Source organism: Uloborus diversus, chromosome 1 (assembly GCF_026930045.1).
Source record: "Uloborus diversus isolate 005 chromosome 1, Udiv.v.3.1, whole genome shotgun sequence".
NCBI classification, from domain to species: domain Eukaryota; kingdom Metazoa; phylum Arthropoda; class Arachnida; order Araneae; family Uloboridae; genus Uloborus; species Uloborus diversus.
The window spans coordinates 230155080-230178485 of record NC_072731.1 but is presented as its reverse complement, the minus strand read 5'-3'; the positions used below and the strand labels follow the sequence as shown (position 1 = coordinate 230178485).

The window sequence follows — 23406 nt, the reverse complement described above, 5'->3', positions numbered from 1 at the left end:
TAGAAATTAAAAAAAAAGCTTTTTTTTTTCTTTTCATATTTTTAAAGTTTAGACCTTTAAGAATAAGCCTCTAAGAGAATTAACGGAAATTCAAATTATTTTCGGAGTTATAGTTAATTTTGTTGATATAAATTCTTTTTTCTCAATGTATACCTGACAAACAACCATCAAGCCACGTATATGTACGTTCTTTGTGTACTGTGTATTTTTTTCAGAGTTGGAAAAAATCAGAATGAGTGCTCTCAAATGGCAATGCAGCGGACTAGACTCATGAAACTTCCAGAAATAAATAGTGTTGTTGACCGCAACCAGAAAAAATATCAGCGACATCTAGTATCAAACCAGAGAAAACCTAGGGTGACCAAATTGGCCACGGGGACGAAAGATGGCTAATTATTTTTCAAAGGTGCTTTCCCGTGCGAACGCCATAACTTCTTTAACACGTCATCAAACTTTACGAGTTCGTTATATCATTTTGAAGATTTACCTCCCCACTTTCGGAAAAAAAAAATGATTTCCCATTTTGACTGTTTCCTTTAAAAATACACTTCAGGGTCACTCACTGGTCGGTGGTTTGGTTAATAGCACTTACACACTGAGAAAAATGTGTTCAAAAATAACTACATTCATGCTTTCAAATTTTCTTGAAAACTTTTGTTTTAAATATAAGTACCCATGTTCTCAAATAATATGCTGAATTATTTCATATTTAAAAATGAGTACATAACTCGGTTAATACTCAATTTTGAAATTATTATATATTTAAAAGTGAGCACAAGTACCTCAAAAATGAGCATATGTCGATTTCAGTATTTGATGAGTACTTGAATGTTACAAATTGGAGTACCACATAGTCGGAGCCATTTTGACTCTGCGATGTGTTCAAATTTGAGTACTTTTTCGCCATTTTTGAAATTGTTGTTTTTAGAGTGTAAAGCAAGCATTTTCAGTGCAGCACTTAAGGCATTAAAATTAATACATGCAATGAGAATGCACTCCGCGTTTTTAAACCAAGCATTTTGTGCATAACAGATGAGCAGTAAACGTTATACATTTATCATGATATAGCTATTAAAGTATGAATTTTAAAGTTATAATCTCAAATAGTTGGTAAGTTGTTGACTCCAGTGATTTTCCGCGTGGCGAATATGTTATAGTGTTTTTACATGGTATTTGCACAGCAGGGCTTGAGAGCGAGTGCTTCGCATGGGTTAGCTAGTAGATTATGTTTACCGAATCTTCTGAGTGTCGATTAAAATAGTACATGACATAAATTGTGTAACCAGTCACAAAAATGAAAAAAAAAAAAGAAAATAATAATAATAATTTGAATTTTGACATCTGGAATTCAAATTATGTTTTTCGCAATCATGAGTATGTAGGCTTGTGTGTTTGTGTTTGTGTGCAGGCATGAGTGTGTGTGTATGTGTGTGTATGTCTGTATATGTGTGTGTATGTGTGTAGGTGTGTGTGTATGTGTGTGTAGGTGTGTGTGTATGTGTGTGTGTGTAGTTGTGTAGGTGTCTGTGTGGGTGTTTGTAGTTGTGTAGGTATCTGTGTGGGTGTGTGTAGTTGTGTAGGTGTCTGTGTGGATGTGTGTAGTTGTGTAGGTGTCTGTGTGGGTGTGTGTAAATGTGTAGGTGTCTGTGTGGGTGTGTGTAGTTGTGTAGGTGTCTGTGTGGGTGTGTGTAGTTGTGTAGGTGTCTGTGTGGGTGTGTGTAGTTGTGCAGGTGTCTGTGTGGATGTGTGTAGTTGTGTAGGTGTCTGTAAGGGTGTGTGTAGTTGTGTAGGTGTCTGTGTGGGTGTATGTAGTTGTGTAGGTGCCTGTGTGGGTGTGTAATTGTGCATGTTGGATATGGACGCAACCTGGAGACTGTTTTCTCTGGAGGAGCAGCATCGGGAGGGGCCAGTGGTGATGGTGCTGCAGAGGGAGGCGGGGGGGGGGATAAAATCATAGGAATTCAAAACTGTCAAATGAGAACAATAAGTAATGTGATTCCTCAAAAAGCCCAACTGAACTACTAAACTGCAAATTACATCACAAATACACATTTTACTGCTTGTGTTAAAGACCTGAAGGATTACTTAGCTTGAGCTAGCTCGGTACTTGAGGTGTAATTGGTGAAATGGATACATAGGGTTGTGAAAACTCTTTATGATAACTGGAAACTGGACTTGGAGAACGAACAGCTTCAGGAAAGGGTTGAGGGACGATTTGGGGGCGGGGGGAATACCCAACAAAGCATTATTTCTCACAATTGCAATTTGATTAAATCCCTAACAGTCAAGGTCATTCAACAGAAAAAAGATTAAAAAGGAGATTTTGAGAGCAACAGAATCATGCTTAGTTGCAAGTTGGTTCAGCCAACACTGAAGCGTGATTGGTTTTGGAGGCATATCATAAGTATATACAAGCTTCACCCTTCAGAAAAAAAAAAAAATCGTCTCACCAGTAGTCAAGATCGTTCAACAGTGACAAGATTAAAAAGAGGTGACTTTTGTATTGGTTTTGGAGCCATTTCCTAATAATTTTCACACGTCTCAGCATTCTTTCTATTCTTCATTAGGTACTGACGAAGAGGGTGATTGTCTTTAAAACCGATCTGACAACTTCAATCTTTTTATTTGCGCCTATTGGCGTTGTTCTTACAATTTTAGTAAATGATAAGATTTTTTCAGTTGCGTTAAGCACAAATCCCATTAGTTCTGTTATATTTGCAAAAACTTAAATGAAAGAAATTTATGTAGTTAATATTAAACACAGTTCTGATTTTTAATAAATAAATAAATAAATGCACAACAAAAATAAAATAAGTTCATAAAAATAAAAGGAAATAAAGTAAATACATAAATGAAATAATAAATAAATAAATAAATACGTAAATGAGCGGATAAATTCTGAAACTTTAATATAGATGAAATTCTATCCAATATTATTTGATGTGTCCCCATGAAGATCCTCTACTATACTTTAAGGGCAAAGTTCACAGTCAACTTTACTGTTTTCGACTTCTTCATCGTAAAAAGATTATAAATAGAATACGAAGAAATTTAACTACTCGAGATGTACGCGCATGGATATTTGACACCAGCGGATAAAAAAGCAATAAAAGTATTATAAACTAAAACAATGAAAAGAGAGAGAGAGAGATAATAATTAGACGGCAGGATCGTAAATTATGCGAATTTTACAGCATTTTGTGACTAAATTTTTGCATGCTATTTAAGGCTTTCTATTTAGTGATTGGATGAAATTTTTCATTGCTTTTTACTGTTTTTATGCATTAAAAAAAAAAAAAAAAACTTTTGCTCATCATTCGAAATTTTAATCTTCTTCACAATTTCATTTTGGTTCTTCAGTTACTCAAAGACATTTTTAAAGCATCCCACTTTTATTTACCGGCATCATAAACTTAATCATTTACTTCAAATTGAATTTTAGAAGTTGTATTTCAGAAACCAGTTTTATTTCAATGTTGGCTGATTTTAATGTTAAAAGACAAAACTGGGGAAAATCTTTATTTGTCAGTGGTAGGTAATAACAGTTTTATTTGTAGCCACTATTTTTTTTTCTTTTTTCTTTGCAAAAGTGGGCTCTTTTTTATTTACTTAATTAGCTAAATGATATTGCTTCACAAAAATATTGCAGTTAATAATTCCGAATACATTAATTAATGTAAGGGACTTTCCATATAAATAAATAAATAAATAAATATATATATATATATATATATATATATATATATATATATATATATATATATATATATATATATATATATATATATATATATATATATATATATATATATATATATATATATATATATATATATATATATATATATATATATATATATATATATATATATATATATATATATATATATATATATGATGTCACACTTCACCTTAATCCCTCCCCTCTCCCTTTACATCTTACTCATTATTAAATTAACATATCTTTTTCAAAAATTAAATTATAATCTCGTTTTCCATGGAAGTGTTTTCAACAACCAACTTTACGCATTTTTTACACTTTAAAGTAATTAATTTGTTTTTTTAAGGTGGCGACCGAGTGGCGATTCCTAGATGGTTTTTAATCGTCATTTTTTAATTTAGTTTCTCTGTGTCAATTTGCACGTTATTTAATGTCTTGCGACATCATATTGGTGATAGTTAAGTACAAAAGGGAAATTTCAAAAGAAAAAAAAAAAACATTTGATGTCTCAGTACGTTTACTAAACATATTCTTGCAATAGCAAATTTTACGCATGATGGTGCTTCGGACCATTTGACTTATATCATAATAGATTTTTTTTAATCAGATAAGTCAAATGGCAGTAAAATCAACCGTACTTGAGAGAAATCCGTCTAATTTCTACTATTAATTATACTTTCTTGGCAGATATTAGCAACATTGCAATATTTAATGATAAAATTGTGATTGATAAATGTTCTCTAAACATAATTCACAATTTTCAGCCTCCTTTTACTCACAAAATGCAAGAGAATAAAAAATAGTTTTGAATTTCAAAATTGTTTTGGCTTCTCTTAGTGACCCTTCCTCGCTGTTTTTCTCTTTTTTCCTTCGTCTAAATGAGCCTTTTTATTTCTGAAGCAATCAAGGTACTGATGATCTTCGAATCACTTAACCCAATTGTTGTTTCAGAAGAGAAGTAACAATGATTGAATCGAACAATTTACTGTCTCATTTCTTCGGGCACTCTTCTTAACAGAAAATCATTACTTCAATGGAAGATATTGTCGTGCATATAAAATACATATGGCGTTACATTTATCTATCTTTGTAGAGAAGAAAACTTAATTTTGACGTGAAACTTCGTACTGAAGTAAATTCATTTCATTATGTGTCGGCTTAGTGTGGTATCTGGATTTTTTTCTGTTCTTATGACTTTACTGAGTATTGCTCGTTTTATTCCATCCTATCGTAAAAAAGGTCTTGTTTGCATTCTATTGTATTCAGGATTCAAAAATATCATGATATTTTCGAAATTATCGAAAATATCCGATATTTTGATATATATCCAATATTTTCAATTAGCACAAACTAAAGTCTTTAAAATTGTTAATGCATCCTCAAATCACTCTTTATTTTGTTATATTATAAGTACAATATGTAGATTTAAAATTAAAGTTTCTTTCATAATTTACATATAATATTTCATTTTACATTTCTATCAGTTTTAATGGAGTTAATTAAGCATTAGCTGTTTTACTCATTTTTCTTCTGTTCGCTACTTTTACATTTATATGATTCAGAAATAAACAATATGCATTACTCGATGCACAGTCATAAGACATTTTCTTTTCTTTTCTTTTTTTTAAGCAATGTTTAATATTTAATAAGGGACTTTTAACGTGAATTAAAATTGCTACATAACTAATAATTTTATGAATATAAAATACAAGTAAAAATGGAATATTATATTACTTTCTTATGTTAATGATGTATTATACATCATAAAAATTTAGTACATAAATTTTTGGTTATTTTTAATAATAAATGAACAATATTACTATGATTAATATACTTTTTATATTGAAAATAACATAGTTGAAAACATAAATATAGAAAATATCAAAATATCATGATATTTTCAAAATAAATATCAGATATGAATCATGATATATATCATGATATATATCGACTGATATATATCGGCGAACCCTGATTGTATTGACAAAAAGTTAATGTTTTGGCTATTTATTCTGTTTTTAAAACAAAATTGGAACTTTTTATCGATAAAAGATTGTTTTCATAAACTCAGGACAGTTTTTAAATGTGCCTGAATTCTCATTTGACGATGTCAGAAAATCATTCCACTGATTTAGTAAATTTAGCTTGCGGTTCGTACTTTACTCTTAATACACCAGAAAAAGCATTGGATGACATTGATATACAGTCGGATCCCGCTACAACGTGATCCGACTTACGCGAAATGGCTATAACGCGAGTTTTTCATGAGTAATGGATTTTTTTATTGCGGACACAAATTGCTCGTTTGCAACATGAAATTTTTTGGAAAGGAGCGGCGGGAGCGTTAGAATGGGCTTCGTTGACACCAAATATTAGTTTTGTGAATGGACCTTCATCCCTTTAGCATTACTGAAAGCGGAAATTCACACACTGTATTAGTCTAAACAACGCTTTGCTTTAGTTTGTACAAACGCTCCAATTCTTAACGTTTGCTTTTCATTTTACATCTGAACGTTGATAAAAACAGAATGGCTCCCAAACGCGCTTTTTCATCTAAAGGTGACGAAAACTTTTGGGATGATTTTAGGAACTAAAACTTTTGTGAAGGGGAAAATTCTCAATTTGCCGAGTGAAATCCCAATTGTACCAAATGATAAATTACGAGCATGCACACACATGCATACATGCATAACATATACTGCGAAGGAAGATTGGGCATCATTGAAAATAATTTCAAGAAAAGAAAATAAGAATATTGAAGTTGCAGTACTGTCTCCTAGTTTGTCAAATTAATTAGTCAAATGTCCCCCCCCCCCAAGGAAAAAAAATTAGGAGGTCACAGTGACCTCCGGTGATTTCCCATTAAGGGGAAGGGGGGAGGGGCGCAATTTCTGAAGTTCGCCAGGGGCGCCAGGCCCCACAGGTACGCTACTGCTGGCAGTCTTGAAAAAACGTGACTGAAATGCACGGATCATTTGGTGCCTGCAGTAAGAATGTCTTTCTCCACTTACCTCAAAGTGATATTGTTTATACTTTCCAAAAAAATTAAACTCAAGGGGTCAGAACCGGTTAAAAAGTTTCGGATAAACAAAATTCTAATGAATTTTAATTCAGAAATTCGTTACATAAATAAAGTTAAATATTTACAGAGTCATAACAACTTACCACGAATTTCAAAAGAAAGTAAAATGTTTTGAACAAATGTAGTGGAAAAGAAAGTTTAAATGAGTTTTTTGAATGCATAAACCAATGATTTAAATTTGAAGAAATTCCCCAAACTGGTTATCGGAAACAATTACGACACGCTTCAATAGATCTTGCTAAAAACAAGATAACGGGAAATGAACCCTCTTTTATATTCTTCTCACCAAAAACTTGCTCTATGAAAAGTAAAATCTTGTTAAAAAAAGGAGGTATCTACAGACACACTTGAAAAAAGATTCGAAAGTCAGTTTACATCTCTGGGTACTGTTTCAGAAAAAAATGTCTTCAAAAATTTTTGTATAATTTCTATACTCGCATAATTTTACTTACTATATTTCAATCGTTAAATATTTTCGGTTTGAAATATTAGGCGTACTCTTGTAAAGATCCAAAGGCTATAAAAAACCCGATTTAGGTTGCGCAACGAACAGTTATTGGTTTTCTGTGTAGAGTGCTGGCCAAATTATTAGATTAAGGTTTTTTTTATTTTTTTGGTTTTTTGTGCACTACTTGTACTAAAATACTATTTAGTTTACTGTTAAAGTACAGTACATACTGTACACTAATTATTTTGTTATTTTAGCATAATTTGATGTTTGCAGGTGGCAGCACTGTCTGTTTTGTTTACGTTCTTTGCTTATCTACCTACCAGGAACATAACCTCAATCAGCTTAAACATTTCACTAGTTCTTTTTATTAGTGTGTTCTGTTATATTTAAAGTTAGTTTTAGGTAATTAGTGAGTATGTGTATGTGAGCATATATAATAGTGAGTATAAACAATTTTTTACCTCCTTTTTTAAAAAGTTAAGAAATGGTGTAAACCTTGTGAAAAGTATGCCAAAAAGACTTAAAACGCTCATCAAGAACTATGGAATTCATACTAAATATTAGATAATTATTTAAGTTCGTTAATGTGTCTATAGTTATGTAATCAATAGAATTCGCTTTTAAAACAGTCTTAGTCTAATAATTTGGCCAGCACTGTATATTCCAAAAGGATTAAAATTTCTCCCAATTTGGGTTCTTTATGAACCGTTTTTAAAACCATTTTGGGGTTTGAAGAGAATACTTCTAATACGGCATCCAGCCATTTGACAACCCGATTAAGGTCTTTATTTATTATATTTTCGATTATTTTTGCAGCGTACGCCTAAATATTTCACCAAGTAACAAAATTAAGTGATTGAAATTGTATGAAAAAACAGTAGTTTAACTTATTTTATCGCATCATTATTTAAATCTACGCAGAAAAGTTTTAATAATTACTCAATTTCTTCATTAGTTACTCAATTTCTTCATTATTTAAAAATGGCTGATTTAAACCTTTGATTTTTAAACATATTGTATGTTTCCCTCTTTTCATCGTACTCATATTTTAAACATATGTTGCAATTTTACTTCCTTGAACAGTTATAGATGTATAGACTTTCGCCTTACTCACTAGATTTCATTTCTAGAGGTATGATGACCTTACTCACATACTAGATTTCATATGAACCGTACAATGTTTAATGCATCAGTGAAACTTAAAATGTGATGCCTAATAATGAGTTATGTGGCAATGTCAAAAATAAAGCAATCTATTTTAAGTGTTGTAATATAACGGTAATGGTACAGAAAACAAACTTACCTTTTACTATAGCTTGAGCAGCTTCGTTATAAACTTTCTCTTGTGTGGCGTTAGGTTTAAATACTTTGTCATATATGTACACTTTTCCCTGAAAATGTTTAAAAATAGTTGTTAATGAGTTGAAAAATAAAAATCTGAAACATTCAAACTATATTGAGATCAGGAATTTTTTAGCATTTATTTTAACTTCGTGCTATTTTACTACATTTATATCGTATCATATATTTTTCACGAACTTCATCGGGACCATAAAGGGCTGTCCATATATATACTAGGGGAGTTCAAAAAATAAGTTACACTCGAACAATTTAGGTCAAAAAACACTTTATAGAGAAGTGTGCTACAACACAATATGACACAGATACATCACTATTTTACTACAAAATCTTCCAGTCGCTGCAGACATTCGTCGGACCGTAGCACTAATCGTTCGATTCCCTGACGATAGAAATCCGCTCCCTGGTCCTTGAGCCAGCTTAGAACAGCTGTCTGGACCTAGTGACCGCTGGTAAATTCTCTTCCACCCAAATGTTCTTTGAGTTTGCCGAACATGTGGTCGCAGGGCGCCAGATCGGGACTGTAGGGAGCTCCCATCCAGAGGTTAAAATGAATAGAGACGGATAAAAACAATTAGAGATAGATTGTATAGGTAGATAGCCGCCGACGGCGGCAATTTCGGCGTAAAAAGGTGAATGACACAAAACGCAACTGGAAATAGGTATGGAAAATACGAAAAAGATAGATATAAATTAATTAATACCGTTGCGAAATGGCGAATTCGGCACAAAAACGGGGGGAGGGCGTGGATTTTTTATTAAACGAATTTCTGTTAAATTCTTAGCACGGGCATCGCCGTGCGGGTACTGCTAGTATTTAAAATAAAATAATGAGGTATAAAAAATTATTACGTGTGAAAATAGAAATATTTTTCATGAAAATATTTTAATTTATTCCGTTTGACCATAGTAGACATAAAGCATTGTACCTGCGAGTAATACAGTAGAATTAGAATACCTTTATAGCGCCGACTTATGAAACGCATAACTTTTCAGAAGTAAGTTTTTCGGTTCAAAATAGTACTTTATTTTGCCTTCAAACATAAGAATTCTTTGTCAAATTAAAGTTTGGAACAATTTCTCACCATTCAATCTTCATTCAAAGATTTTAAATGATAATTAGTATTTACATAAAAAAGTACCAGATTGTTCGTAAAAATGCAGCAGCTGTTGTTTAATCACAAATCAAGCAAAAGTGTACAATTATGCACTTTATTTGAATCATGAAACATACTCATTTGTGAATTACAACTCACATATTAATTTGCATAGTTTGAGCTTTAATATGCATTCTACTAAAGACTGATTCTAATGCGCAAATATATTGATATATTCTAAATACTGTTTTCTAAATTTGTAAAATGATCTATATAACGCTAAAACCTATACAACACAAAACCTCTGGTCACAAGGTGTGCGTTATAACGGTCGTCTACTATACACTCGAATTTTCCCACTTTCTGCATGCATTCGTTTTCTCAGCAAGCATAGTGTTCTTGCGGAGAAACCCGATTGCCAGCAGAGTTGTTGACCGGAAACGGAAAGCAACTTTCATTTTATTACGGCTCCTGCGATTGGAGACAATTGGCGTCATTCAGACAGAAAAATCGCAATTTGTATCTATGGTTACGTTACCGTCATTTATTGGAGTAAGAGGATTATAACTTTTTAGTTGGCGTTAGTTTTGGCGTCTTTTAAATGACAGAGATCTTTAAAATGAAAATGTAAATGCCTATATGAAACGTTCAATAAATACAAACAAAGTAGGATATAAGTTGCACAATGGGGTTGTTTCCTTCAGTCAAAAGTAGTACTTTTTGTCACTGAAATTGATAGAATAAGCAAAAAAAAAAAAAAAAAAAAAACATAACATGAACCCAGAAAATTACTTTCGTTTTCCCGACAGTTATTTTTTTATTAATTGTTTAAAATGTCCGATTTTTGAAACACGGCGTGGTCTTGATACGTCACAAATGATGCACTTTGCTGCATCTTTCTACCGCGATTCCACGTAATGATAATCAAGAAGCGAGTTAAAATTGCGCTCTACGCTTGCTATCAACCCTATCGTTGCCAATACATGTGAGTAAAGATACGAATTAAATATTTCGGCACAGAATGGCATTTTATCATTTGTGATGTCATCGGACAGAAGCATAAACATTGAAAGCGCGCCGATTTAAGTAATTTTTTTAAAAATATTAAGCTTAAATAAATTATTTAAAAAATGGTCAGATCCTATGTTTTTTAAGCATGCTTTTTCAGAAAAAAATACTTTTAAAATTTCGAAAACGATCCCATTATATGAATATTTCGAAAGAAAATACCATTCCTATGATTCATAAGGTTAATAAAGTCTTAATATTGTAAATTCAGTAATTAATTTTAATAAATAGTAAAGATCAATTCACATTGCTTTTTTAACAGTTGTAGAAATTTTGCATCTCTCATGCTGATTTTACACCAACTACGACGGGTATAAAATATGCTTGTTGTATTACAAGATTGTTAACACAGTTACCATGCCAACAACGATAGTTTATCTGTTCCATGTAATGCTAAAGGTCAGATATTTTTATATGCACAGTCAATTGAAACGAAAATACATTGTTATTATGGGTTACAGAAATATGGTATTATAAACAAGTTTAAGTCCGCAAATCCCTTTTTACAAATCTTGCCATCTTATATCAATATTGTAACAGAGTTTAAGTTTATTTTTATTTGTTTAAACCCCCACTACTTACCACCATATCTACCCTGGTGATGGTTTAACCGTATGTGGTGACTAGGGGGAGAAAGTTTATCTTTAAAGTGCACAACTTTAGAAGATCTGGGAAGGGGGGTGGGACCACATGTGGAAATTATTTTGGTTTGAATATGAAACTCTATTTGCATACGATGACTTTTAATGTAAAAAAATGTTTTATCTTGAACGTATTTTCATAGTTTGAACGGAATTTTGCGTCTCGAAATCTGAACTCTTATCCTTAGTTTGTTCTTGAATTCCTACCTCTTTAAAGTTTTTACTTTCAAAATTATAAACTTCATTTTACTACATCATATTAAAAAGATCAATTTTTAAGTATTGGAGAAGAATAATAATTTATTTAAAATTTTTTTATCGTTCAATATGTTCTGTTTTTGCCTTCTAACATAGTTTGCGCAGTACAACCAAATTCTGCTCATCGCAAAAATACCTTTCAACAAAGTAAACTTAGTTTCTAGCGGAATTTAAATATTCTCAAATAACAATCAAGAAAAGTTAAATCTCCTTTGTCAATAATTCTTCAAAGCATGACAACGAAATACCCTCTTCACTTCAGTTTAAAAAATTCTTCCAAGCGAAACTCAATCATTAGAAGCGTAGCCGCCTCCCCAAAATGTTGACTCCACATCAAAACGGTCCAGCTTTCTTGGAATAAGAATGAGAGACACATGGAATTAGAAAGAGGAGGGAGAAAAATCAATATACGCTCCTCCTCCCTCTCCGTGACAGGAAGAAGTGGTCGATATTCTGCAGTCTGAACTTGGTGTGCTCGATTTGAGGAGAGACAGATAGTGTTCATTTCAAGGGCAGAGGGGACCTCGAGGGTGATTAAATGTGTTTGGGGGCAAATTGGTTTGCGGATTAAGATCAATTGGAGCAGTAGTTTTTACTTTTAATAAGAAGAGCAATATTACATCTTTGTCTTATCACCGAGAGTAGTTAAGAATGGGTTTTAGGTTGAATCAACTATATATTGAGTAGCTGAAATGTTTTTCTGGTGCGTAACTCTTTATTGCATGTGATTTAAATTTCACATTTGGTAAATATAGTTTAAGGTTACAAAGGGCTTTCGGCTGAATATTAAAAAAAAAATGATTCAGTGAAAAATTGGCGAAATTATGACTTTTTTTTTGGTAGTCATGCTCCTTCGTTTACTAAAGAATGCATATAAAAATGCATGTGCAAAAACTGCATATAATGTTTACATTCTTAATCTTTACACCATTTGAAAGAAATTATAAGACCTAACTTGTGGTGAACTTGTATTAAAAATTAAATTGTTTATTTCACAATGAAATTTGCAACAGTAAAAACAGCAAATGTTGATTTTCCCAAAACATAATTTTTGGAGCGTTAATCTATTTCAAACTGTTTCAGTCTAATGAATTATTGAATTATTATTTACATTTTCTGAAAATTTTATGGAAAGTACATAAGAGGTTTGTTAACAATTTGTTTGAAAACATAATTGTAAGCAGTTTTTTGTTTGAAAATAATTTGTTTGGTTAGCTGTGTTGAATATATTTGCTATATTTGATTAAAATATGGACATATTTTACAGAAAGTGCCTAGGTTTTAAGTTTTTTAAAATTATTTATCTTTACCACAACATTTTAAAAAATTACTCCCAACATTTTATTTTGGATTGTTTTATGTATCATATTTAGCTGGATTTTTTAAATTTTGATGAAGTTTCAGACTTTAGGAGCAATATAAAAAAAAGCGTTATAAACTCAAAATTTAAATGAAAAAATAATTTAAATAATTTAATGAAATTTTATATTTGAGTTAGTATTAGCAACACATAACTATGCTGAAAATTTCAAAGAAATTCATTTAAATTTAAGGAAAATAAAAATTGATAGCCCCTTATTGCCTTAACACTGATTGAGAAATTAACATGTGTTTACGATCGCTCATTTTTCAAGCAGTTTCAAAGTTCGTATCAAAGACGATTTCTAGCGTAAGAGTCAGTTTTTGCGAGAATGAAAAGGAACGTATAACCCTCCATTTTGTGCTTAATGTATGAAAAATATATGCATTTCACTCTTTTTACATGCAATAATATATTTAATATGTGCTGTGATTAAAAAGTTAAAACCATTTTATTTGAATAAGTGTCTTTTCAGTAAACGAATTGCAGAAAAGTGTCAATCATTTGGAAATTTTGTAAGGCAAATATTTAAAACGACTTTGAATTTTCCCGAAATAAGAAGATGGGATGATACAGTAATGTTCCTTTTTTCAAACTAATATGAGTTAGGATAGATGTACGGAGTAATAAAAAATAAAATAATAATAAAAATTGCGAAGCCAAATGGGGAAAAAAATTCAAAATAAAGCATGAAAGTACAATTTTAAGAGTAGAGTGTCATTTTTCTAAAGCAGATTGAGTCACATTCTAACCAATTAATTCATGTCATTATGTGCTTGCAACTGCCGACGAATTTGTGCTATTAACACATTCAATGACATATGAGAGGTCGAAAGACTTATGTTATACTGATAATTTCTATTTTTTATTGTTCACTTAGAGCGCATAAATAGTTTTGTACTAGCTCGTACCTTACGCCCAAAAATTTTTGTTCTAAACTCTTTCACATTCTCTGGAAATAACCAGAGAGTGAAACTGAAAAAAATATCAGAAAATTGATAATGCGAACTTCCGCTAAGAAAAGGAGATATGTAACGTCATCTAATGGAGATTTATTATTCAATAATATAATTATGTTTTGGGCTTCTCGGTCAGACCATCCTGGATGGTTCTGGCTAATGTTTCCCCTGACATGTCTCAATCTTCATCAGTCCCCGAATGAACTCAAAGTAGAAGCTTGTGCAACGTGGATCTCGAACATGGTGCTCATTGATTAGGACACCATTCTTAATGGTGGTATTCTTATGGCTTATCCTCATTGCTCTCGAGATGACGTATGACTGACTTATCCCCTCTGATCTTGAAAGCCGAAATATATTTATATAAATTTTATACACTTCAAAAAGCATAGATGTTTAAAATTTTTGAAACATTGGTTTTTGTGGCGTAGAAATATTTTTTGTTGTAATTGTTAATGCAGTTGTTTAATATTATCAATATGAATTTGAGGTACGATCCACTCCAAAAATTTGCATAGTTTTGAGCAAAAATATCTAACAGCTGAAATTAGGCTGTGCAATTAAGCTAATGGTTATTGCCAGTATAATATTAAAAAGCCAGTGGGTATTGCCATTACAATATTATAAAACCAATTTGTATTGCCGTAATATTATAAAGCCATTTGGATGTTGCTCCTTTGCTTCTCTCAAGAGCAATAAATAGAAAACCAACAGCTCTAACTTCGAATCTGAAACTGGTGCACTAACCAATATGGATTACAACAAATTACAATTACCAAGTGAAGTCAAAAGGATAGTTGAAACAGCAAACCGACACACATGTTGAGAAAATTTAAAACAGACCTGAAGTACAGTCATTGTTATGTTCAAGAAAGGAAATAATCACGAAAATGGTTATCGACACATTTGTTTCACTATAAACCATAAAGATATATTTTGATAACTTTTTCTTAATTATATTCTCTCAATATGGGGGGCTTTGCTGTACTTATTAAAAACTAATTTCTATTCCTTGTTAAGGATTAATTAGCCACCACGTCAGAAATAGTATTCAATGCTTTGCCATTTTATTTTCAACACATTACGAGACACTTTTTTTTAATTATCAGAGTTTAAGGTATAACATTCTTTTTCAATCATAAAAGCATCCGGTAGAAATTGAAACTACAAATGCGTAAGCGAAGTTTATTTTTCACTACATCTTTTGATGACAAAACATTATATGAGAAAATCTTTGTATTTTCGCTTTAAAGTAAACAATTTATAGCATTTGAAATTTTTGCACAATAGCCCGTAACTTTAATGGTAACTTTCCTAAAAAATGAAACACAATGAAAAATTCATAATTCTATTCCCAGTTTCGTGTAAAATTCTTATGCGACGCATTTATATCGATTACAAGGAGGTGCAGAAGTTGTTTTTGTAGTTTCGGAAAGAGACGATAATGTGAAGTCTATTTACACAGGTCAAGGAACTTTAACGATGGCATTAGAAGGTAGGAGTTAAATTTCCGCATATTACTATCAATAATTGGGTAAACATCATAAAAAACTATGAATTAATGCGTGCATATTATCGTGATAAATGGTAAAAACAAACTCAGAGAAAACAGTAGCTAAATTTATAAAATTGATGAGATTTAGAAAGTTCTTTTAAATTTTATTTTTAGCTGTAGCACTTGAGCATAGGGTTCATTGACTAATGCACATAGTGCACTGAGCACACATGAAGAGGGTAAAATATAAAAACGCAAAAAGGTAAAATATGAAGGTAAACTATAAAATTGCAAAGTGTAACAAGTAGAAAAATGAAAAGGTAAGATGCACAAATGTAAAATGTAAAATTGAAAAATTGTAAAGATAAAAATTCAAAAGAATAAAATGTAAAAGAAGTAAGAAGTTAACAAGGTCAATCAGTTAGCAAGTCACTGCAGTTTTTCTCTGGCCGTCCAGTACCTGTCATATATGTTTCCGGAGGCTTCCGAGCATTCCATGAGATGATATCCATAACAAGATTTCTTTATCTTTATCTTTACTAATAATAAAGCTGAAAGCATGTCTGTCTGTCAGGATCTCTGTGACGAGCATAGCGCCTAGACCGTTCGGCTGATTTTCATGAAATTTAGCACAGAATTACTTTATACCATGGAAGTGTGCACCTCGAAGCGATTTTTCGAAAATTCGATTTTGTTCTTTTTATATTCCAATTTTAAGAAAATTTTTCCGAGGAAATTATCACAATGTGGACGAATAAATTACGGAATTATCATAACGTGGAATCGTAACATGGGCAAGTAAATGAATATAGCCAATTGGCGAGAAATTCATCATCCATTATTTGTTAATGTACTGGCGAATCAAATGACCTTTTCATTTTCTACTACGGGATAAGTCGTGCTGGTACCATTGAGAAGGAATACTAATGGAGGGAGCCATAGCAAATGTCTCAGTGAAATAAGCTTGGGATCCAATGTTTCCCAGGTCATTTGACTTGTTTGGCTGGGAAGTTGTCGTATTTTGGCACGCAATCGCTCTTTTGGCATTAAATATTTTTCAGACGACGTGACGGCGTTATTATGAAGTCGGGGCTACAAATCAGAGCAACTCTGGCTCCAACTCTTTACCGCATAGTAATAAATAAATAAATGAATAACGGATACAAATACAGGCCTATCATTCAAACTCCCTCTCCCCACTTCTTTCCGGATTTTAAAGTATCATGTAATTGCATTTTTCATGTATTTTGATGTTTATTCCCTGAAATGACGGGCATGTACAAATAGTTTAATGTTTTCTGTTATTGACTGAAAATTTATGGATTCATATGTATTGTAATCAATGTTTTGAAATTATTTCATACGCAGTCTCATACTAGTATTTAAATTGAAGCATAAAAATAGAAAATCTTGATTCTTGCGCATCTGCTGTTCACAGGAGTTTGGCGAGAAGATACTCGCCAACAAAGCAAATGTAAACAAAATGCTTAAGAGCCGTTAAAATAATTACTAGTTAAGTAAAAAGTGTTTTTATGGTACTAAAATGTTTTTTTGCACTCAAGATATACAATGTTTTATAACTTTTATAGGTAAAATAAGTACAAAAATTTAAAAATTATAGGCAACTGTGGAATATGTACTCGTTGAATGCATATAAATGTTAATTTTTCTTCATTTAGAAGGAAAAAACATTCGTACATGCTAGGGAAAAGTTATTGGACTTCCTGGTGTGGCTTTTTCCTCACAGTTTACAGTGCTAGAATACTGCACTATTACTATAAATCTAATTTTTCCCTTCTACAGTTAAAGGTTGTTATCATGAATGGCTTCAGCTAATGAAAACTTCTTCAGCGGTTACGGTCAACTCGAAATTGCTCCCCAGGTCACATGGTACTGTTGCCGTATCGGGATAGTAGGGTTGCACTCTCTCCATCTATTCCTTCTCAATGACTGGTACCAATAGTAGAAAGTAAAGCTGCTTGAATTTTTTCGACATTGATTTGCACCACCAAGAAAACTTCCTTATTTAAATTTTCAAAGGCATTGAACATCAATAACCGTACTGCGTAGTCGAAGTGAAAATGACTGACTTTAACGACTAGAGTTAAAAAAAAATCCAACTCCGACTGCTTTGCAGAACAGCATACATGATACCATTTCATTTCAAATCAGACAGGCAACTCTGAAGTGTCACAGGAACTTCGTAAGTAAATTAGCAGGTGATTTTGCTTCTTCCAAAGTGGGAAAAGTGATGCATGAGAGAGGGGAGTCGAGAGCCGAGAAGTAAACGTTTTCCTTTGCACTTGTTCCCTAAACAGGCCTCATTTTGTATCATATCTTTTAATTGTTAAAATTTTGTAGATTTCGTTAGATTTTTTCCCCCATAGTCGGGAAACTTCTGAAGGTATTTGGTAAATTAAAATAAGTGTTGGCCCAAATCCAAAAGTTCCGATGAAATATAAATGTTTTTTTTTTTTTAAATCTAAAGGCTTTATCTAAGAAAGCTTGGTTATCACTAAAAAGTACAAAATAAAATCAGTACATGATTTATTGGTTACAACACTCATTAATTATAGTTAATGCTAGGATCTTCATATTAAGGTTAATTCTAAAGCTGCCAATAAAATAAAAATTAAAAATTGAGCCAAGAAATGTTAGAAAAGTAAAAGCTTTTCGAACAAAGCTGTATACCGCCGCATTTTGTGTAAAATTTGCTCCTGGCGTACATATATTTGACCTCTCCCCGCAATATAGTGAAATATTTTCGTTGAAATGTTTAAGATGAAATTTAAGGTTTATTATTGGGGAAAGTTTTTAGAATTAAAGTATTTCAATTTTTATAAACTCTGAAATTAAGTTGAGGTGTCACCCACCAAATGTGTGTTACCTGGGGGGTGGGGGGCTCCCTCCCTCAAGAAAAGTTTTTTGACTTGGCAAAAAAGTTTTTTTTTGCGCTCAAGTTACAGCTTTTAAAAATTGAAAGCACAGGATTTGATCAACATCTATTTGTAAACATTAAAGGAGAGTAAATTCATCCTTTTCCATTTTTTTTAATGGGATTTTTAAGTAATCTCACTTTAGAAATCACAGCTATTGGAAAATATTATTTTCAAATTGAATTTCGATAACGTTGTACGCACCTTAGGTTTACAATAAAATACAGCGCGAAAATTTCATAAAAAGGAATTAATGTTTCAATCTCTGTTCAGGGGCTTCACCCCCTTCCTGTGATGAGGGGGGGGGGGGATTTGAAAATAAATAAATAAATAAAAAAGGTTGGAGTGGGAGTTGGACTTTTCAAAATGAATGAGTCGAAGTCGGAGTCGGCGATTTTTCTTCCGACTCCGCAGACCCGCTCAAAACCCTGCTTTCTAATTTTTAATAGCTTGATATTTATGTAATTATTTTGCTTATTTTTAACTTTTCTTTTGTACACTTTACGATGCATTAAGCCACCTTTCATGTCTTTATTCATTTTTTTAAAAACTTTAGCAGAAAAGTGGGCTAAAGAAGAAAAAGCATTGATATGACAGATTGGAGGAAAATGTTTCAAGTGGTAGTTAGTTGTGTGCACAAGAGCAACTATTACTTAATCTAAGAGCGTCAAGTTTTGCTTGCTTCTTTTGAGAAAACATGATTAAATTCATGATTATTTTCTTTAAAAAATGTTCTTTCAATCACCATTTGAAGTCAAATGAGATTAATTATCAATTTGATTAACAACAAAATGACTAAGAAATGTAATTAAATTCCATAAAATATATCAACATTGCTCAATCGCTGTTAGTGTAAAAAAATCACGGGAGTTCATTAATAGTGTCGACTTTAAAAATGTTTGACTCAGAGTTTTGACTCAGAGTAATATCACAATAAAGTTTTCAAGGAAAATATTCAGGGAGTCAATGCGATGAGCGTTTATGACAACTAATTTATTTGCTATTATTATCATTTTGGTCATTAAAGCAATTTTTCATAAAACACTTTTACTATATAAAATGTCAAAATATTAATTTAAATAAATCATTCAGATTTCTTGGATATTTTTACGGTACATAATCGGTAGGATCAATACATTTCTTGGTTGGTTTGAAAAAGAAATGACACTGTGACTGCCAATTATGATCAAAATCAGAAACGCAAAAATCAAGTTTCAATGATTTTTATAGCCTAGATGAAAATACTTCTAAAGATGCTTCAGTGCCGAAACAGTTTTGAATAAGTGTGAACAATGTTTTGTGCTCATCATTTAATAAAGTTGTTTTGTATTAAAATTAATGTTGTAAAAAAAAAAATTCCACTTGAAAGTATAAAAAAGAAATGCCTAAAATTAGTTGAACTAAGAAGTATGCGTAAAAAGTTCTGTCTTCGAAAACAATTATGCGAAAAATTAGATCAAAATCAATTACTACTTCTGAGAAGTAAAAAACTGATAATTTATTTTGCTGAGTATGGGGACAGTGCCAATTTTTCGCACTTCTTTTTAAGGGACTCTTCCAATTTCATGCTTCATTTTGTTTTTGGTGAACAAATAATTTAGAATTATTCACAATTTTTTGTTTTGTACGTGCAATTTTGCTTTAGTTTGATACCTTTCATACATATAAAAAGTCTTTACGAGAAAATTTAATTTTCTTTCGTAATTCTTGATCGAAAAGATGGAATTTAAACGACCAAAAAATTTTGCAACGATGTTCAGTGAAAAATTATGTTTCGATTATTTTTACGTATTTTAAAAATACTTAGCACAGCTTCCTCAATTCAAAAATTTTAGCTCGATAAGATATCCAGACTTAAAAATAATTTTTATTTCCTTACTTAGATTGAGCACTTTAACGTTTTGTGATTTGTTCTCCCAAATTATAATGGTTTTGGATGAAATATACAAAGTTGTTTGAGGAAATAAAATCAAATTTTGAACCTCGGGCAGAGATAGTCAACCTTTTTACGTTCCTTTCTTTCGTGTATCATTGACTATGGACATACCCCCAACAAAATCCTTTCAGTTTTATTGCACTGTGTTATGTTAGATAAATTTCAACCCTTAATCTGTTGAAGTAAAATTAAAATTAAGAACAAGATTTTTTTTTAAATGGACGTTTCACTACTAATTTTTAACGTTTCGTTACAGGAAAGATGAAAAAGGAAGGCAGTGTAATTTAATTTAAATTCTAAAACTAACTGTTGTCAAATATAGTGGTTTTTTTTCCAATGAGAAAGATTAACTTCTGAAACCTTCTCCTTGAGGTATGCCTTGGTATTCCATAAACAAAAATTTACAATCAAATATGAAAACTGAAATATTTTTCTCGTCAATTGTAAAGTTTATGACAAAAACAGTCTCGCACTGAAATGCTGAAGAAGGGAATAAAATATAAGAAAAAGGCAAATCTGTAAGCCATAAAAAGCTTTCAGATTCATAGTTTTAAAAATATTTTGAAATCGTCATTTTTGAACTGCTTAGATTCAACCAAGTTATTACGCAGTCTGAGTTACCCATATTGAGCTAGACAAATAGTATAATGTACTCAATGAAATGCAATATAAATTAAATTATGCACCTAAAACAGAAACAACTACTCCACATTTATTCGCATTTGTATGACAATAAAATAGTCAAATACGAATATTGTTGAATATTAAATGCTAATAAAAAGAAAATATCTCCAATTTTTACTCATTAAAAAGTTTAAGCTGCTTCAATAAGATTTTCAATTTTCACAAAATCTTTTTTTTTTGTCTAGGAAAATTGTTTTTCTCTTTTTTTCATTGCTAGAAAAATAAAACGGTGGCACTGAAAAATAAGGAATTAACTGAGGAAGGATAACTCAAACATTCAAGTTGTAATTCTTGCTCTAAAAACTACTAAAATATCATCAGGGCATGCATTATTCCCGTAGTCATGCACAATATAAGTTTAGAAAGTTATTAATCGTGCAATTTTACTTCAAGAGTAAAATGTATAAGCAGAAATACTATCGCAATATCGATTGATGTATATAGCCGTCACAATTTAAGTTCACAATTAATTTCATTGTCATGCACAATGTAAGTTTAGAAAGTTATTAATCGTGCAATTTTACTTCAAGAGTAAAATGTAAAAGCAGAAATACTATCGCAATATCGATTGATGTCTATAGCCGTCACAATATTTGCGGTTGAGCTTCTTGCACTTCTCATTTGCAATTGCATATCTTTTTCTTTACAAACATTTTAACGGGGTTAATAATTTTTTCTGATGGTAAATATGAAAGGAAACAACTTGTTTTACCAGAAATGATGGCTTAAAATTGCAAAACAAAACTGAAATGCATTTTCTTCTACATTGGGAAATTATACGAATCAGTAAAGGTCTGATTGCGATTCAATGTAAAACTTCTCGCAAAAATGGAACAGATCCTATCAGAGACTTGAGATATTTGTTCTCAATTTCAATACTTACCAATAAGTAATCATGTTTCTTAATCATTTATACACTTAAATGTGTAATTAAGTATCAATTGTTTGCAAATAAGTGATTCGCAAAAGGTTCAAAAATATTTTGCATCGGAATATTAAACAAAAAATTAATATTAGACGTCTCAGCTAAAAAAAAACATGTTAAATGAGTTAAAATGTGAAGCTTGCGCTGAAATGTATCAACAGTAAAAATTATCAGTTATACGTACTATATATTTTGCAAAAAATGAAGTTACTGCTCAACTTGAGGGGAAAAAATCCCTGGAAAAAATTGATTTCTTAAAAGTTAATGTCCCAAAATGTTATTCGTTCTGTTAGCTAATTTGAAAGTAAAATAAGCAATTACACTGAGAATCTGGCAATATTTTAAAGCATACTAAGAATAGTTTCCGTGCTCAGTTAGGTACTTTGAATTAAAGTCAACAAGCCATGTGAGTTCAATTCTTTTTTTCCTGATAGAAGATAGACAATTTGAGCTCTTGAATACCACTCTGCTGCATTTGTGTATTAATGTTAGAATTTTTTTCTTTAAATTGCAGACAGCACAACAACTTTAGAATCAGTATTTCATTTTATGCTTGTTCTACAATTGTAACTTTTCTTTATTTTAAAACATTTTTTATAGGCTTTTTTTTTCATTCTGCTATTTGCCATCTCTGTTGCACGGAGCAATCAAAATACTTAAAATTCCTTCATAAATTACTTGTGTACAAACCATTGATACTTTCTTTTACATAAACTAATGTAGAATCAATAAAAAAACAACATCATCATGTTAAAATTATTAAAGTTGATAAACAAAATTGGAAAGTGTCGGACGTGATCTGTACTATTTTCATGAAAATGATTCAAAAACGTAGTTTCATGCATTTTTTTTCTAGATAAGACGTGATAATGATTGATGCTTACCCCAACGGAAACGCAATCTTCGCTTCCTGAGGGAAATTTTGCCATAAATTTGCTTCCAGCTTTCTCTTCCGCCGAGTTGAGAGGTCGGAAGCGGCAGACGACTTTGATGCTGCATTCTGACGGATTCTCATTCATCGTGGAATTATAATCTGAAAACTTGCGAACTTCTGAGAGGAGGAATTGCCGTGAAAAGGAGACCACGATTTCACGCCACAATCAAACGCGATCGTTTTATTTTTCCCCCCTTGCTCTCACTCCCCGCAATACAGTTGCATTTTTTCCAAATGTTCGATTTTTTCGAAGGGCGACCCAGCGCTCTGTGCTATGGCCGCTCGTCCGATTCTGATACCAGATGACCTAATGTCCAGAAGCCATGTTAAGGAACAGAAATCATTCCTAGGAGCTTTCCAGCGGTGGTGTAGAGTTGGTTTTTCTGCAAAACTCTGTGACCGGAACGGAGAGAAAGAGAAAGGGGACGATTTGGGGGAATATGGAAGCACTCCTCGCTGCTAACACCACACACCTCTCCGCGCGCGCACGTAGGGTGGTC

At 31.7% G+C, this 23406-nt stretch overlaps 1 protein-coding gene across 1 annotated transcript in view; it reads right to left on the bottom strand.

The window, feature by feature from the left end:
- The window catches only part of LOC129225651 (kinesin heavy chain-like), an 80024-nt gene extending 57033 nt beyond the window's left edge, over positions 1-22991 (bottom strand). The window contains exons 1-2 of the mRNA XM_054860125.1: positions 22857-22991; positions 8558-8645 (exon numbers count right to left, since the gene is read on the bottom strand). Of these exons, the coding sequence (XP_054716100.1) occupies positions 8558-8645; positions 22857-22991 (223 nt within the window). The remainder of the gene's footprint in view (positions 1-8557; positions 8646-22856) is intronic.
- Positions 22992-23406: the final 415 nt, after the last annotated feature.